General features: G+C 44.2%; 1 protein-coding gene across 3 annotated transcripts in view; it reads right to left on the reverse strand.

Annotated features, from left to right (window-relative positions):
- The window catches only part of ZNF41 (zinc finger protein 41), a 43,663-nt gene that overhangs the window by 14,324 nt on the left and 10,570 nt on the right, over positions 1–18,769 (reverse strand). For 2 of the 3 annotated variants that reach the window (XM_011223132.3, XM_011223133.3), the window contains one exon: positions 10,593–10,928. In XM_011223132.3, coding sequence (XP_011221434.1) covers positions 10,593–10,664 — 72 coding nt within the window. In that variant the 5' untranslated portion in view covers positions 10,665–10,928. Of the gene's footprint in view, positions 1–10,592; positions 10,929–14,649; positions 14,712–18,769 lie in introns of those variants that run through there. The other variant, XM_034648829.1, reaches the window with a different exon arrangement.

Raw genomic sequence — 18,769 nt, forward strand, 5'->3', positions numbered from 1 at the left:
GTGCTCCTACTCCCATTCCCATCAGCAAAGGCTGAATGGGGACTCTAGAATTTCATCCCAGTCTGGGATGATGGTAATGAGACCCCTCCCCGACAGTGTCAGTTTAAGCTGTGTGGGGATCTTGGGACTTGCAGCCCCACTCGATCACAAGGTGTCCTCTGCCTTCCCACCAGGGTGGTGTCAGAGGTGGTGTTAGTGGGAAGCCTGAAATTCTACCCCTGCCCAGTAGCAACGAGGTGCTTGTCCCCTTCTAGGGGGTCATAGGAGGTCAACTGGGGAAACTGAACTGCTACCTCCACCTGGCAATAAAGAGCATTTTTCAGGATCCTCTTCAAACGAAGAAGATTCTCCTTTTCTAGCAGAACGGTGTCAGAGGAGGCCTGTTAAACACAAGATGTAAATAATATGCAGAGTCTCTTAGTTCCCAAAATATCCAGGACGTAATTGAAAATCAGGCATCATGAGGAGAAGCAGAAAAATCTCAACTGGAACGAGAAAAGACAATCAGGAGACACCAACATTGAGCTAACACAGATGTTAGAATTATCTGACAAGAATTTTAAAGCAGCTATCGTAAAAATGTTTCAATATACTTAAAGGAAATTTGAAAATAGAAAGTCTTAGCAAAGAAAGAAAAGATAGGAAGATGAACTGAATGGAAATTTTAGAACTGAAAAATACAATGACTGAAAATTTAAAACTCCACTGTGGGCTCAACAGCACAGTAGAGAGGGACAGAGGAAAGAATCAGAGAACTTGACAATGGAACAATGGAAATGATCCAATATGAACAGAAAGGAAAATTGGCTGGAAAAAAAATGAGCAGAGCCTCAGGGACCTGTGAGACTATAATAGAAGATCTGGCACTTGTGTCATCAGAGTCCCAGAAGGAGAGGAGAAAAAGTGTGCGGCTGAAAAAGTATTTGAAGAAATTGGCTGAAAATTTCTCAAATTTGGCAAAAATATCAACTTAGAGTTTCAAGAAGCTGAGCAAACCCCAAAAGGAAAAACCAAAGGAATCTACACTAAGACACGTTATAATCACACTTCAGAAAACTAAAGACAAAGAAAAAAATCTTAAAATCAGCAAGAGAGAAACCACAACTTACCTATGGGGGAAAAACAATTAAAGTGGCAGTGGATTTCTTATCAGAAATCATGGAGGAGAGATGAAAGTGACACAACATTTTTCTTTTTCTTTCCAAAGATTTATTTATTTATTTTAGCAGGGAGGGGCAGAGGGAGAGGGAGAGAGAGAATCGTCAAGCAGACTCCCCACTGAGTGCAGAGCCCGATGCGGGGCTTGATCCCAGGACCCTGAGATCATGACCTGAGCCAAAATCAAGAGTCGGCTGCTTAACCAACTGAGCCACCGAGGTGCCCCGGCACAACATTTTTAAGCGCTGGAAGAAAAGAACTGTCAACCTTGAATGCCATATCTGGCAAAACTGGTAATGGGCGCCTGGGTGACTCTGTCGGTTAAGCATCTGACTCTTGATCTCGGCTCAGGTCATGAATCTCAGGGTCATGAGATTGAGCCCTGAGTTGGGTTCCATGCTGGGCATAGAGCCTGCTTAAAATTCTCTCTCTCAGGGTGCCTGAGTGGCTCAGTCGGTTAAGTGTCTGCCTTCGGCTCAGGTCATGATCCCAGGGTCCTGGGATCAAGCCCCACGTCGGGCTGTCTGCTCAGCAAGAGCCTGCTTCCTCTCCCTGCCGCTCCCCCTGCTTGTACTCATTTCTCTCTCTGTCAAACAAATTAAATTTTAAAAAAAAGATTCTCTCTATCCCTCTCCCTCTGCCCCCCCAAAAAAGAAATGAAGTGATAATGGCCAAAAAATACATGAAAAGGTCCTGCCAATAAATACATGAAAAGGTCCTCGGCATCATTAATGATCAGGGAAATACAAATCAAAACTACAATAAGATACTTCCTCACACCCACTAGGATGGCTAGAATCAAAAAGTCAGAAAACAGCAAGGATTGGTGAGGATGTGGAGAAATTAGAACCTTCGTATGTTGCCAGGGGAGCGTAAAACAGTGCAGCTGCTTTGGGAAACAATCTGGCGGTTCCTCAAATGATTAAACATAGTTACCATTTGACCCAGCAATTCCATTCCTAGGTCCATGCATCCTCAAGAGAAATGAAAATATACAGCCACATAAAAACACGTACACATAACGTTGATAGCAGCATTACTCATAATGGCTAAAAGGTGGAAACCACCCCAGCGTCTATCAGCTGACAAGTGGATAAACAAAACGTGACACATCTATACAACGGAATATTATTCAGCCATAAAAGAGGAATGAAATAACTGACACATGCTAAAACATGTACATGTATGGCATGCTCCACTTCTTCCCGATCTGTATCTACGTACACATTTACCCACCTGTATGGACTGGCGGCTTCCTACTTTATTCATCAGGTTATAATAAATTACTATCATTATTTATTTTGCTACCCAAACTGTCCCAGATTTGGCCAGAGGGAGTTCCTTGAAACATTATGCTGAGTGAAAGAAGCCAGACACAAAGATCACAGATTACATGAGTCCATTCGCGTAAACTGTCTAGAATAGTGAAGTCTATAGAGACAGAAAGTACATTAGTGGTTGCTTAGGGTCGGGGGAGGCAGGGAACAAGGGTGGGGTGGGGAGGAGTGATGGCTAAGGAAATGGGGCTTCTTTTTGAGGTGATGAAAATGTCGTCAAATTGATTGTGGTGATGTTTGCTTACATCCATAAATATAAAAGTCAGTGAACTGAACATTTTAAATGGGTAAATTGTATGGTATGTAAATTTTATCTCAGTAAAGCTGTTATTAAGAAAGAAGAAATGAAAAGGAAATCAAGATATCTTCAGATGAAAGAAAACCAAGAAAATTTGTGGCCAGCAGACCTACCCTAAGTGAATGGCTAATGGAAGTTCTGTAAATAGAAAGGAGATAAAAAGAGAAAGAATCTTGCAACATCAGGAAGGAAGAAAAAATGGAAAAAGCAAAAATATGGGTAAACACAATAGACATTCTTTCTCCCTTCGGGTTTTCTAAATTATGTCTGAAGGTCGAAGCAAAAAGTATTACTGTCTGTTGTGGATGCATGTATGTAGGGGGACTATTTAAGAATATTGTATCATAATATAACCCGGTGAAGGTAAAGGGATTTAAAGGCAGTTAAGTTTTCTATACTTCACTCTAACTGGTAAAATGTCAACACCAGTAGACTTATTTGGCGGTGGAATAGATCTGTATCTGTATTATTGCACAAGAGTCAATACATGAATGGCAGAGAACTACACACACTCTGTAGCAATGTCAGTTTCCTGTTTGTGATACTGTACGCTGTGATGCAGGATGTAACCACGGGCAGAAACTGCGTAATGAGACCTCTCTGTACCTTCTTCACGACTTCCAGTAAATCTATAATTATTTCAAAAATAAAAAGCTTTAACAAGCTACCAATATTACCTTCAGAAGGACTGCGGTAATGGGCACACCAGTAAAATCAGGATGCTACGTAAAAGGAGCATTCATTTCTTCCCTATCTATCTGCCTACCTGTAAACCTATCTACCTATTATACGAACGGGTGACTTCCTACTTTATTCAGTGGGCTATCATCTATTGGTTTCATTATTTATTTTGCTACTCAAATTGTCCCAAACTTGGCCAGAGGGAGTTCCTTCAAGGTGGCTCCTGTGTACTTTCGACATGCCCCCATCTTTTGAGCACTTTATTACTTTCCGGTACAATGAGCTCTTCCAGGATCATTTTGTACTCTCTCTGCTCTAACCCTGGAGTCAGTCAGTCATTTCTCCAAGAAGCTCTGGTTCCTATTAGTGACTAATGACAAATCAAGGTGTGCTCATTGGGCCTGGAGTGTAATTGTACTTTCAGCAGTCACAGCGAGGGAAGTTTTTCCTTACCGTAGAATGCCAACTAATCAATGTGGAAGAAATGATGGGATTAGAAAACATCATTAGGGAAACCGCACAGTAATTAATTGTTACCAGCAAGAATCATCACTGGATGCTAAAATCAGTGACCAAAAGCATGAGAAATAGGATATTTACATGGCCTCAAACTATCTCCCCGCGAAAGAGTTATTAATTACACAGGGAAAGATAGTCACATTACAGAACTTGACAGACACCATCTTAGTCATGGTGATCAAAGTTAATATCAATAAAGGCTAAATTGATATTGAATGCCTACTGACATGAAGCACTGTGAAGAACACAGCATTGTTTCTGTGACACTCTTGAGAAAAAAAGGAATAACCTAAATCTAATTATGAGGAAGCAAGAAACAAATCCAAGTTGAGGGACATTCTTCCAAACGGTCTGTGTCATGAAAGTTGAGGAAAGGCTGAGACACTGTTTCGGATTAAAGACTAAAGGGCCATGACAAGTAAACACAATACATGAACCTGGATTGCATCCTGGATCAGGGGAAAATGCTATAAAGGACCTTCTTGTGACAACTGGGGAAAGTGTATATTATACATTATATATTAGATAATTAGATAATACGTGGTATGTTAGTACCTTATCAATGTGAAAATTTCTTCATTCTGAAAACTGTACTGTGGTTACGGAAGAGAACGTCCTTGTTCTTAAGAGAAATGCATCAAAGTATTTAGGGGTAAATACTAAAAATAGTGTCCGCAAATTACTCTCAAATGGTTCAGAAAATAAAGTTTTAAATATAGCTGTGTGTATACACATAGACACGTACTTACACACATGCATAAATCGGGAACAGAATGAAAGCAAATGTGACAAAATGTTTTGGGGTGATTTTGGATGAAGAGGATATGTAGTTTTTTGTGCTGTTCCTGTAACTTCTCTTTAATTTTAAAATTATTTCAAAAGAGGGGCACCTGGGTGGTGCAGTCGTTAGGCGTCTGCCTTCGGCTCAGGGTGTGATCCCGGCGTTCTGGGATCGAGCCCCACATCAGGCTCCACCGCTGGGAGCCTGCTTCTTCCTCTCCCACCCCCCCTGCTTGTGTTCCCTCTCTCGCTGGCTGTCTCTCTGTCAAATAAATAAATAAAATCTAAAAAAATAAAAAATAAAAAATAAAATAAAATTATTTCAAAAGAATCAAAAGTTAAAAAAAAAACAACCAAAGCTTTGAAACTCCTAGTCGAAAATTTAAGTGAATATTTGTTTAGGCCTTGGGGTGGGTAAGGATTTCCTAAATGGAGAGAAAATGTGCTGAGTATCAAAGAAAAGACCTAATGATTTGACTATGAGGTAATGAAGAAGCTTTACTCACTGAAAGACCCTTTGGCCTTTGGGGGCCCTGGTCTCCCTCCCCTTGTTAGTGGATGTTCAGGTGCACCAAGCGTGCAGGGAACACTCAGTACCTTCTCCACCAGCAGCAGCTCCTGGAGGCAGGTCCACAAGCACTGGGCCATGCCCAGCACTTTGCCACCCACCAGCTCCCCTGAGCACAGCCCCGAGGGGTGCTGAGAGGAGGCCCTCCACTTGAGCCCCCAGCAACACACCTGACCTGGGCCCTCTTCATCACCTAAGGGCAGTCAACCGGGGGAGCCCTGGGGTCAGCCGCAGGGAAGCTCTCATTCTGCCTTTCCATCCTCCGGAACAGCTTGCCAGCTACCCCAGGATAGACCAGCAGGTGTGTGGGTAACACAGCAGGGAGGGGCCTCAGGGGGCAGGACAGGAGTGGCTATTTACCAACCAGTTTGAAAGAATGAAAATATTCCATCATTTGACACTGTTAAACATTTTAACAACTCCAGTGGCTCAAGTTGGTGGACGAAAGACCACTCTCATCTGTCTCTCTCTCCCTGGGAGTCACTAAGGCCCCATTCTCAGGGAAAGTGTACAAAGTTCATGACAGGCATTCTCAGCATTAACAGACACAAGATGCATATATACAAAGTATACCGCCCACAGAGGCCCCTCTTTGATCCCTTTCCCCACAAAAATAGAAGCTTTGGGAGGGGGATTTTGGCGCTAGAAATCTGGATACAAAGTTGCTAACACAGACTCACCCAGATTTCAGCCTCACCTGCCACATATGAAAAGGTTTGATTTCCTGTGCCATTTCTACCATGGAGGATGGCATGTGTGCCTACCACCACCAGGACCCCTAAAAGGACTTCCTCATCCTAGGTGAGGATCCCCACTCCAGCTCCTCACGGCTCTCCAGCGACCCACACCGCTCTCCTGTCTCCCTTCAAGATCATCCAAGCTAGCACACTACGTGCTCTCATCCCCGGGGCCGTGCTGGGCTGCCAGAACTGACCACTCCCTGTCCGTTGTGTTCCTGGCCCCCTGCTCTGGCCCATCCTGCAGTGGGCTTAGGGCTCAGTCCCCCTACTTCTGGGCTGCCCTCACTCCTGCCGGAGAACACTTCCACGTCACCTCCTGTGATATGACCCTGCCCTTGGACACCCTGTCCTAGCCTAGCAGAAGGGCTTCCGTGGTGCTTATGAGGCTGGCTCGAAGTGTGCAGTGAGTTCTTGGCTCCCTGTGCCCTCACTAGGGGCCAGAAACCCAGCTTCTCTGTATGTTTGCCTTTGGCTGGGGTTGCTCTGATCTTTCCTGCTCCCTCTGGCTGTTCCCTCGTGCTGTTGTGCTGTTCTCTGTAGCCCTCCGCTGCTCCCTCTGGCTTTCCCCTGCTTACCCTGCCCACTCCTGTCTCTTCCTTCTCCCTGCTGCTCCCTCTGCTGGACCTTATTCCTTCTGCGTAGTCCCCATCCGACTCTTCCCTGGTCCCTCTGTTTACTGTTCCCTCTAAATGTTGCTTGCTTCTTCTGAGTGCCCCCAGGTCTCTTTCCGCATTGCCCCTGGCTTCCTCTAACTATTCTATGCCTCCTGTTTCTTCTTCCCTTTGACTGCTCCCTGGTGCCTCTGGCTGTCCTGTGTTTCCTTTGACAGTTTCCCCTGTAGCTGATCCTTAGTCTGTGGCACCATTCTTCTGATTGTGGCCTAGATCTCTGGCTGTTCCCTGGTCCTGATGAGCTCTTTTTATTCCTTCTTTTTTTTTTTTAAAGATTTTTTTAAATTATTTATTTGACAGAGATAGAGACAGCTAGCGAGAGAGGGAACACAAGCAGGGGGAGTGGGAGAGGAAGAGGCAGGCTCATAGCAGAGGAGCCTGATGTGGGGCTCGATCCCATAACGCCGAGATCACGCCCTGAGCCGAAGGCAGACGCTTAACCGCTGTGACACCCAGGCGCCCCCTCTTCTTATTCCTTCTAGTTGACACAGACTGACTGTCCTTTGAGTCCCCTGACTGCTGTCCAGTCCCAATTCTTCCCTGTGCCTTGGGCAAATCTGGAATGCATTTCTAATACACCCTCACTTAACACTCCGACAACTAGTTGCAGGGGGGTTGGCGGGCAGCACACTCTGCGGAGAGCTGGTCGACCTGGCTCCTAGCCTAGGATCTTGATCACCAAAGTCTACTAGTTCTGGGCACTCCACCATGCTTGATTTTGTAATATCATCTTCTCCATCACTTACATCATGTCTGACTATTTCCTGGTTCCTCTGGTTGTTTCCTGGGTAGGGTAACCAACTGTCCCATTTGCCCAGGACTTTCCCTATTTTAGCACTGAAGTCCCACATCCCAGGAAACCGCTGTCACCCTGTCACCAGAGAACTCTGGTTGTTCCTCAGTCCCTCTCCAGCTTCTGCAACTGGCCCTTAACCCCAGTGCCTGTTACATGGGGCCTCTAGCTGCTAACCAGCTTCAGGAATGCATACTATGCCTTTCAGGTGTTCTCTAGTTGCTCTAGCTGTTCTCTGGTCAGTCAGGCTGCTCTCCAACACCAGTTAAACTTTTAATGCCCACTTTGTTGTTCCCTAGTACTCTGGTTAGCCCCCTGGGACTCTAGTAGACACCCTGTGCCCAGTACAGCTTTGCTATTCCCTCTGGCTGTTCCCTGACCTCAGAGACTATTCCTTGTTCCGTGTGGCTCCTGATGTCCTCAGCTACTCCTCAGACTGGGAGGCCTTTCTCTGTCTTTCCAACTGTCCCATGGGTCTGTCCCCTCCACACCCCTCCACCTGTTTATAGCCTCAGCAGCTGGTCCCTGCTTCCTCTGGCTGCTATCCACTTCCTTCCCATTCTTTCCTATTTTTTTCTTCCCTGGTACCTCTACCGTTCCCCATCCCCTCAGATTCTCCCCTAAACTCTGGTGCTTTGTGAAGTTGCTTGTCCCACAGACTCTTGCCCAGAACACCAAACCTGTCTGCTTTTTCCATTTTAGCCACATCTTCTATTTTCTCATCCCTCTGGATGGTCCCTGCTCCCTCTGGCTGCTATCTGGTTCCTCTACCTTCTGGTCCTTCCTCCTATTTTGAGATCCCTCTTACTGTTCTTGGACCTGTTGGCTTTTCCCTGCTCTCCACTTCTCTAGTACCTGATGACTATTTCTTGGTCTTCCTGCTGCCCCTGGCTTCTGGGCTTCTGTTTCCCATTTCCTCTGTTCCAATGCACTCTCATCTGTCCCCTGGGTCCCTTGGCTATCCTCCATCTCCAGTAAGTACACCATGGTCCCTTCAGCTGTTCCTCATCCCTCTTTCTCTTACTGACCCTTCTGCCTATTTTTCAGCTTCATCCACTATTTCCTGGTCCCACCGGCTGTTCCCTACCCCTGGGGACACTTTTATTGGTTCCTTGGTATCTCTGCTCATTCCCTGCTCCCTGACATCTAATGAAACAAACAAAAAACCTAACAAATAAATAAGTGAATAAATAGCATTCAACAGGGTCTGGGTCATTTCCATCTCTCCTTGAAAAGGGGCAGAGGTCTGTGGTTGGGAAGGAAGAGACAAGTGGAGAAATGTGCCCCATAGAGCCCAGAATCTTTCATCTAGAAATTCCCACACACTGGCTGGGCAAGAGGCCACCTGCAGAAAGACTGGGGAGGACCACATTGTTGTGGCCCCAAACTGTGGGTCTGTGATTGATATGATGGAGCAGAGCCTAAACATTTCCATAGGTGGAAGGGCACTAAGGTTAGGCAGCAATTCATTTACCATTCAGTGCCTTTATACCTTTGACCAAAATATAATTTCAGTGACTTGGACAAAAATATTTAAGTGCAGGAATTTTACCACAGGAGTGTTAATCACAACAGCAAACCTGAAACACCCTAAATGCACACACAGTGGATTGGTTAAATGAATTCAAGTTTATCCAAAGGACAGAATGCTGTTGTTATGTGTATATGAAGCAAATAATATTTAATGCCTGGAAAATCATGTCAAGCTGTAAAATTTAAAAGGAGGCAACCAAATACTGTAATTCCATTTTGAAACTTGAGCTATAGAATGTATATGTGTATGGTATGTATGCACACCCACAGCCTCACACATATACCCACATACACGCATGCATGCACATACGAAGAAAAAAATCAACTGAAAGGAAAGGAAATATAGCTAAATGTTAACAGTAGTTAACTCTGGGTAATGCTGGAATTACAACTAATGTTTTATTCTCTTCTATTTGTTTACCTGCATTTTCTAACATTTTATTGTGAAATAATGAAATTATGAAAGAATAAAAACCAAAATAATTTTTTAAAGTTTAATATCCTAATGTCCATGTGACCCTGAGCTCCTGTGACAAGAAGCCTGTCCCAGAGGTGACAGCTTCCACAGGAAGGTCTGAAGAAGGGAGCTGTCGGGCAGGGTCTGGTTCTCTCATCATCTTCCCCCGTTTACAGATTCTCAAGAGGAACTTTTATTTTATTTATTTTATTTTTTTAAGATTTTATTTCTTTATTTGAGAGAGAGAGAGAAAGAGCATGAGTGGGGTCAGGGAGGGGCAGAGGGAGAGGGAGAGAGAGAGGGAGAAGCAGACTCCCTACTGAGCAGGGAGCCAGACACGGGGCTCGATCCCAAGACCTGGAGATCATGACTTGAGCTGAAGGCAGATGCCCAATAGACTGAGCCATCCAGGTACCCAAAGGGAACTTTGAGTAGGCAACTTGGTCTTGGCTGTGGCGGTGAGGGTGGAGGGCACATTCAGGAGACCTGGTTCCACTCCAATGCTCTTACTCACAATCTAAGAGGCCTGGGCCTTCTCAGCCCATTTTATTACCTTTGAAAGGAGGAGGAAGAACCTGAAGGACCCTGGAGACTGTTGTTGCCCTAGTACCCTGCCATCCTCTCAGTTCAAGAGAAAAGGGATTTTTCTGCCCTAGATCAGGACAGAGGAGAGGTCAGCAAATCCCCAGAGACAAGGGGGAAAGGAGGCTGGGGTGTGGGGGGGATCAGCTGAGCATCTGCAAAGAGCCAATGGAGATTGCAGGGCCTGTGCTGGGGGTCGGGGGTAGCATCTCCCTGTCTAGGACCCCAGATGTGGGGTGACCCTCCCATCCCCCCTTTCTTCCCTCAGCCACATCACATGTCCATTGAAACACACAGGTCTCTGGATATGGGACATCAGCCACGTGGTACTCACACAGCAGGAGGATAGTGACCTGGGAGCCTAGAATTTGCCACTTCTGTGACCCACCTGCCCCTCCCCTGAGGCCTTGGTGACAGGTCATGGCTGTCTCCTCACGGAATGAATTCCTGCCTCTGGAGCCCTCTCCCTCCTCACCTCACACAAGCTGCCACGTCCCTCTGCAGCCAGGACCGAGGACCACTGGGGAGAACTCCGGTTAGCTGGCATGTTCCTGCTGGGCCTCAGCTCTCGGGCTCTCTTGCTGATGACTCCGCTCTTCCCAGGAGCTTGAAGCCAGGCAGGCACCTGGGGACTCAATCAGAGCTGCTGGGGCCGGGAGGTAGTTCCTGCAGCCTCTGCTATGGGGTCTGGCCCAGGGGCTCCGCAGAGACTCCAAAAAACCCTGGAAAGCCAGTGTCCATGCGGTCATTCACCATTCACCCCACAAATGCTTCCTGGGGGCACCAAGGGGGCAGCTCTCTGTGCTGGATACTGTGAAAAAGAGAAGTTCAGTAAAAACAACACCAAGTGTTAGCATGTAATACGAAAAAAATACTCATAAGACTTGGTATAAAACAAACGAGGGTTTGAATTCCACATCGTCTACGTTCTAGCTAGAGTCTGGGGAAGTCACTTTAGTCTGAGTTTCTTCATCTTAAAACTGAGGATGAAAACACCTGTCTCATAGGGTTGTTAGAATTAAATGATATGATGCTACCTGGAACATATTCCATTGATATTAAATATTGCTATTATTATAAGATGCAAGGCAGGTACCTCATTTAATTTTCAAACTCATCCTGTGAACTAGGTATTCTATTATTATTATTATTCCCATTTATCATCAGATAGAGATGTTTGGAGATATTAAGAAATCTGCCCCAATATCACTCAGATTAGGGGGAAGGACAAGGACTCAAACCCAGGTATGCCTGGTTTTAGCTCCAAGGTACATTTCCTAACTACTATGCCATATGGTATTCTGTACATGGCAGGTCACAAAAAACATTATTTCCATTTCCTGCTGCCCTTAAAGTGGTCTGGCTAGGGGTGATCATGTCACATGTGCATAAACTGAGCTTCCGTATAATTCCGTGTATGTTGTGGGCAACTTAGAAAGCCCACCCTCTTCTGCCATAGACGAAAACATAAACTCATTGCCTCCCTCCCCCAGCTCCCATCTGGGCACTGAAAACCAGCATGTCTGTACAGGCTACTAAATCAGTAACCCACACTGCTTGACAAAACCGTGTCCCAGATGGTACCATCACAGGCTCCCCAAATAATCACCAACACAGGCAGTGCAATACACCCTCAGTAGAAAACCAACCACTGATCCACTCAATGCCCTTCGGGGGTCAAACTGACCTCCTGTAGGACCCCATAACTCATAGCCCATATATAGAATTAGTGACTCCCATTGAACCTTCAATAATATACCAAATTTACCACACAGTCCCGCATTTACCGATATTCACGGGTCTCAATCAATGACTCGCATAGGGCCACCAAAATTGACTCCCAAAAACTTGTAATCCCAGGCTTGCAAGCAATCATTCGCCACCTCAGTATTCCAATCAATAACTCTCGTGGGCTAATCAATGACTTCAGATACTTACATCTCCAACTCTTCTAAAACCTCCAGAATTTCCCGAGACTGTCACTCACTGCCCCATTGTGAATCACATTTATAGGCTTTAGATTATCTAATTCTACTGGCCCCTACCTCATTGATACTTCCCCACAGAAATCCCCCCAATTCTTGACTCCCAGAGGAAACAATTCAACCCCAAATCTGATTTGGCCTTGAATGTAAAGGATAAAAAGAAAATCTTACAACACTTCTGGGCAAAAATAACATGTTATTTACAATGGAAAGGGCTCACAATGGCACTAGACTTTTTGTTTGCAATGACAGGAATCATATTAGAAGAAAATATCTACAAATTACTGACAGAAAGGGGCTGAGATTCAAGAATTTAAAACCCATCCTAGTTTGATACTATTCTTCTGTCAGAGCAAAAGACAATTTTAGACATAAAAGCATTTATAACATTAAATGCCACCATTCCTAGCTCAGGAGAATACTCAAGGGAATAGCCTAAGCAATTATAAATTTAATAGCAACAGAAACTTCAAAATCAGAGGAAAGCAGTCTTGAGAAATGATTCTTGTAATATATAGTTATATCTGAATAAAGAAAAATAACGTAACTCGGCATATGGAATAAATAAGATTATTACTAAGTGGAAAATTTAAAATACCCTGGAAAAATCTACTGAGCAAAATGAGGATGAGAAGGCAAATCACGCACCTCTACTCCTAGATCCAAATATGATTACAACATTACTGGATCTAGTAACAGAGAATATATAATTAGATTTGTAAGGAAGAAATTGATAAAAATAATCAGAATTCCTAGCTATCAGAATTCCAAGATAATAAGAACCCAGAGGGGAACGAGAAATGTGACCAAACCAGAAAAAATAGGGAAAGGGAAAGAGTGGAAATATCAACTGAGTAAAATAAATAGTGAACATAAAATAAAAGAAGGCACGAAATTTAATGTTATAATTCAACTAAATTGAATGAGCTGAATCCTGCCATAAAAGATAAAGACAATGGGATTGGTTCACAAAACAAAACAAAACACAGGTGCCACATATCTAAAACCAAAAGACAAAGATGTGAAATGAAGCGATGGACAGAAACATGCCATGCTATTTATCCCTCTTTCTGTTATGGTTGGCACGTGTTATGTCTTAGTAAGGAAAACCTTGCCTACCTCAGGGTCATAAAGATGTTTAATGTTTTCTTCTAAATTGGTATTATTCTGTCTTTTACATTTAGATTTATAGCCCACCTTCTTGGGAAGGATTTTGGTGTGTCATATGCGTTAGTGTCAAGATTCACTTCTTCCAGGGCACCTGGGTGGCTCAGTCAGTTAAGCATCTGCCTTTGGCTCAGGTCATGATCCTGGGGTCCTGGGATGGAGCCCCAGGCCAGGTCCGGCTCCCTGCTCAGCGGGGAGTCTGCTTCTCCCTTTCCCTCTGCTGCTCCCCTTGCTTGTGTGCTCTCTTTCTCTCCCTGTCAAATAAATAAAATCTTTTTCTTAAAGATTCATTTCTTCCATATGGATATTAAGGTGATCCAGCATGACTTACTGAAAAGACTATCCTTTCTCGACTGCTCTGCAGTGTTGCTTTGTGACCGTCTATGTGGAGGTTCATTCCTGGACTCTGTGTTTCGACTGGTCTAGTTGCCTATTCGTGGGCCAATACTGCAGTGTCTTAATTAATGTGCTTCATATCAAGTGTTGACATCTGCTAGAATAAAAGGTTATTGAATCGGACTACAGTAAAATTAAAGACCTTGGTTCATCAGAAGACAAAATTAAGAGTGAAAAGGCAAGGGGCGCCTGGGTGGCACAGCGGTTAAGCGTCTGCCTTCGGCTCAGGGCGTGATCCTGGCATTCTGGGATCGAGTCCCACATCGGGCTCCTCTGCTGGGAGCCTGCTTCTTCCTCTCCCACTCCCCTGCTGTGTTCCCTCTCTCGCTGGCTCTCTCTCTCTCTGTCACATAAATAAATAAAATCTTTAAAAAAAAAAGAGTGAAAAGGCAAATCCCACAGTGGGAGAAGATGACCGTAATCCTGGTATCTGACAAATAATTCATATCTCAAATATATCAACAATTCCTAGAAATCAATAGGAGCAATAGGAAAAGAGCAAAGGGAACAGGCACTCCCCAAAGAAGACAGGCCAAGTGGCAAACAAGCACAGGAAAAGATGCTCAACTTCATTAGTTAGCAAGGAAATATAAATTAAATTACAATCAGATAATCCTTCATACCCACCAGAAATGGCTAAAAATGGAAAAGACGGAAAATAACCAAGAGAGCTGGCGAGGATATGAGCAATGGAAACTCATAAATTGTTTTTGAGGAGCATAAAATAGTACAAACACTTTGTAAAACTGTTTGGTGTTATCTATGAAAGCTCAAGACAGGGGCACCTGGGTGGCTTAGTCGGTTAAGTGGCTGCCTTCAGCTCAAGTCATGATCTCAGGGTCCCGGGATCGAGCCCCACGTCGGGCTCCCTGCTCAGCCGGGAGTCTGTTTCTCCCTCTCCCTCTCCCCCTGCTCGTGTGCTCTCTCTCTCTCTCTCTCTCTCTCTCAAATAAGTAAAATCTTAAAAAAAATAAAAGAGGGCACCTGGGTGGCTCAGCTGTTAAGCATCTGCCTCAGCTCAGGTCATGATCCCAGGGTCCTCGGATCGAGCCCCGCATCGGACTCCCTGCTCGGTGGGAAGCCTGCTTCTCCCTCTCACACTCCCCTTGCTTGTGTTCCCTCTTTCGCTGTCTCTCTCTGTCAAATAAATAAATAAAACCTTAAAAAAAAAAGAAAGAAAAGAAAGTTGAACACATGCACTAGCCTATGACCAAGCTACTCCACTCCCAGGAATACACTCAGGAGAACTGTGAACATATGCTGACTGAAAGACAAGTATGATGATGTTCAGAGTGGCTTTATTCAAAACTGAAAATTATGCAAATGCCCATCAACATCAGAATGGATAAACAAGTTGTCCTATATTCAAACAAGACGTACTATACAGTAACAAGAATGAACAAATTACTACGCACAACATGCATGAATCTCATCTCATGAATATTACATTGGCCAAAGAAGCCAGACTCAAAAGAGCAATGAATCAATACTGTATGATTATGTTCATATAAATTTCAAAAACATGGAAAACTAAATCTATGCTGTTAGAAGTGAGGCTGTTGGTACCCCCTGGGAGGAGGTTAGTGATTGGAAAGGAATACAAGGGGTATTTCATGGGTGCTAGTGATATTCTATTTCTAAAGCTAGGCAGTGGTTGTACGTGTTCACTCAGTCTGTTAAAAAATCATCAAGCTAAATACATAATCTGTGCAGTTTTGGGTGTTATGTCATAATTAAATAAAGATTTAAAAAAGATACAATACACCAGGCAAATTTAAGAAAACGAAAGAACATCTAGAAATATAATTATTGAGGTGGAAATTAAGCCCAAAGCGCTCAATGGATTAACAAAAGGGTCCATTTTTATTTTATTTCTTATTTTTTTATTTTTTAAATTATATTATTATTTTTTTAATTTTTATTTTTTTAAAGATTTGATTTATTTATTTATTTGAAAGAGAGAGAGGGAGGGAGCCCATGCAGGGGGAGGGGCAGAGGGAGAGGAAGTAGGCTCCCCGCCGAGCAGGGAGCCCGATGCGGGGCTCGATCCCAAACCCTGGGATCATGACCTGAGCCAAAGGCAGACGCTTAACTGACTGAGCCACCCAGGTACCCCCAAAGGGATCCATTTTTAATAACAAAATATACAATAAAGAAGTACATAAACCTTTGTATAAATCTTTAGGGCAATTCAATATACACAAATAAAACCAACATAAACGCATGAAACCACACGAAGCCTTCAAAATCATAATTATGGGGACTTCCTCTTCTGGAGATGGAGTAGATATTAGTTTACCTATTCTTTCTGCTAAATACAACTAAAAAGTGTGGACATTAGATATAACACATAGGAAGATTCTGAAAGGTGGAATGAAGAGGGCAGACTGGCTAGGGATCCTGAGACCCCAAAAATGATGTGGCAGAGTTCTCTGGGTTTTCTTTTAGCCTCATATATCCTAGACTTGGTGCTGGAGAAGCCAGCAACCTCGAAAGGCCAATGGGTACAGACAAAAACTGCCCCAAGAAAAGCCTGCTCTCTCCAGTCAAAGGACCAGGAAAGAGGCAGTCTACCAAGACAGAAAACTTTTAGACACTGATGGCTCTACTCAGGCCAAACACCACAAAAAAACACAGGGGTTCTACTACCATTACTAACAGCAAAGGCCAAGTGGAGAGCCTAGACTTCCACCCTTGACAAACTATAAGAAGGTACCCCCAACCCCTAACCCCCTACCCCCTGCCCACTGCCCAGGTGGTATCAGAGAAAGCCCATTAGGGTGCCAGATCTTTCTTCCTTGCTAGGCAGTAACAGCTGCCTCCTTCTCCCCTGCCCTTTGGTGACAGTGGAGACAATGTGGGGAGTCTGGGCTTCCATTCTCACCCACAGATAACAGTGTCCTTCCTCCTCCCCACTGAGTGATGTCAGAGAAGGCCTACTGGAGCTCTCACCAGGGCTCAGCAGTAATAAGGGCACTTGTGCCAATAGTGTCAATGGACATCCAATGGGAAGCCGTGACAAGGTACCTACCTCCCAGTCAGGGTGGTATCAGCAGAGGCCTAGTGAGAAGCATGAACCTGCTACCCCCAACAGGCAATAAAAAGGAGCCCACCCTGGGGCACCTGGATAGTTCAGTAGGTTAAGTGTCTGACTCTTGATTTTGGCTCAGATCATGATCTCAGGGTTGTGAGACTGACCCCCGTGATGGGCTCCAAGATGGGCATGGAGCCTGCTTAAGATTCTCTCTCTCCCTCTCCCTCAGCTCCTCCCCCTGCCATTAAAAAAAAAGGAACCCCCCCCCTTTGGAGCCCAAGAGGCCAAGTGGAGAACCTGGACTTCCATCCCCACCTAGCAGTAATGAATGAGGTGACATCTCCCTTTACCAAATGGACCTCTGTCAAGGGAGGTCTGTTAAAACACGAGAGTTAAATAAATTCCAGAACCTCTTAATACCCAAATGTCCTGAACACAAAGAAAAATTAGATGTCATACCAAGAACCAGGAAAATCTCAACTCAAATGAGAAAAGACACTGAGCAGATCCCAACACTAAAATAACACAGATGTTGGAATTATCTGACAAGGATTTTCATTTTTTAAATATAATTTTATTTTATTTAAAGATTTATTTATTTATTTGAGTGGGGAGGGGCAGAGGGAGAGAGAATCCCAAGCAGACTCCCCACTGAGCACGGAGCCCGATGCAGGGCTCGATCCCATGACCCTGAGATCGTGACCCCAGCCAAAATCAAGAGTCTGATGCCCAGCTGACTGAGCCACCCATGCGCCCCATCTGACGAGGATTTTAGAGCAGCCATCATAAACATGCTTCATTGGGCAATTATGAAAAATGCTTAACACAAATGAGACAATAGAAAATCGCAGCAAAGAAATACAGGCATATCTCATTTTATTGTGTTTCCCAGATAGTGAAGCTTTTACAAATTGAATATTTATGGCAACTCTGTCAAGTAAGTCTATCAGCGCCATTTTCCGAAGAGCATCTGCTCACTTCATGCCTCTGTGTCACATTTTGGCAATCCTTGTAATATTTCAAAATTTTCGTTATTATTATACTTATTATGGTGACCTGTGGTCAGTGATCTTTGATGTTACTATTGTAATTGTTTTGGGGCACCACAAACCACACCCGTGTAACCAGCCACAGCAATCCCTTAAGCCAAAGCCTAATCCAGATAAGGCCCTAACTCTCTTCAGTTCTCTGAAGACTGAGAGTGAGGAAACTGAAGAAGGAAAGTTTGAAGCTAGCAGAGGTTGGTTCACGAGTTTTTTTTTAAAGATTCTATTTATTCATTTGAGAGAGAGACAGAAAGAGAGCATGAGTGCGGGGGGGGGGGGGGGCAGGGGGAGAAGCAGACTCCCTACNAGGGGCCCCATCCTGGGACCCCGGGATCATGACCTGAGCCAAAGGCAGACACTTAACTGAGCCACCCAGGCGCCCTGTTCGTTCGTGAATTTTAAGGAAAGAAGCCGTCTCCATAACATAAGAGTGTAAGGTGAAGCTGCAAGTGCTGGTATGGAAGGTGCAGCCAATTATCCAGAAGGTTCATCTAAGATAATTAATGAAGGCGGTTACACTAAACAACAGATTTTCAACATAGACGAAACAGCCTTCTATTGGAAGAAGATGCCACTATGACCAGAAGGAAATGGCACAACATTTTTCAAGTGCTGAAAGAAAAGAATTGTTAGCCTAGAATCCTAAACCCATAGAAAAGATCCTTCAGGGATCGAAGAGCTGTCGAGACGTTTTCAGATGAAGGAAAACTAAGAATTTGTTATCAGCAGACCTACAGTAAAAGAATGGCTACAGGAGGTTATCTAACCGAAACGCAATGATAAAAGAAGGGATCTTGGAACATCATTAAGGAAGAAAGAACACGGAAAGAGCGAAAATATAGGTATATATAATATGCTTTCCTTCTCCTGAGTCTTCTAAATTACGATTGACAGTTGAAGTGAAAATTTTACAGCATCTAATGTGGTGTTCAAGGCATGTAAAGGAAATATTTAAGACAATTTTATTATAAATAGGGGAGGATGAAGGGACATGAGATAAGTAAGGTTACCACACTTCCCTGGA

The sequence above is a fragment of the Ailuropoda melanoleuca genome, chromosome X (assembly GCF_002007445.2).
Source record: "Ailuropoda melanoleuca isolate Jingjing chromosome X, ASM200744v2, whole genome shotgun sequence".
NCBI classification, from domain to species: domain Eukaryota; kingdom Metazoa; phylum Chordata; class Mammalia; order Carnivora; family Ursidae; genus Ailuropoda; species Ailuropoda melanoleuca.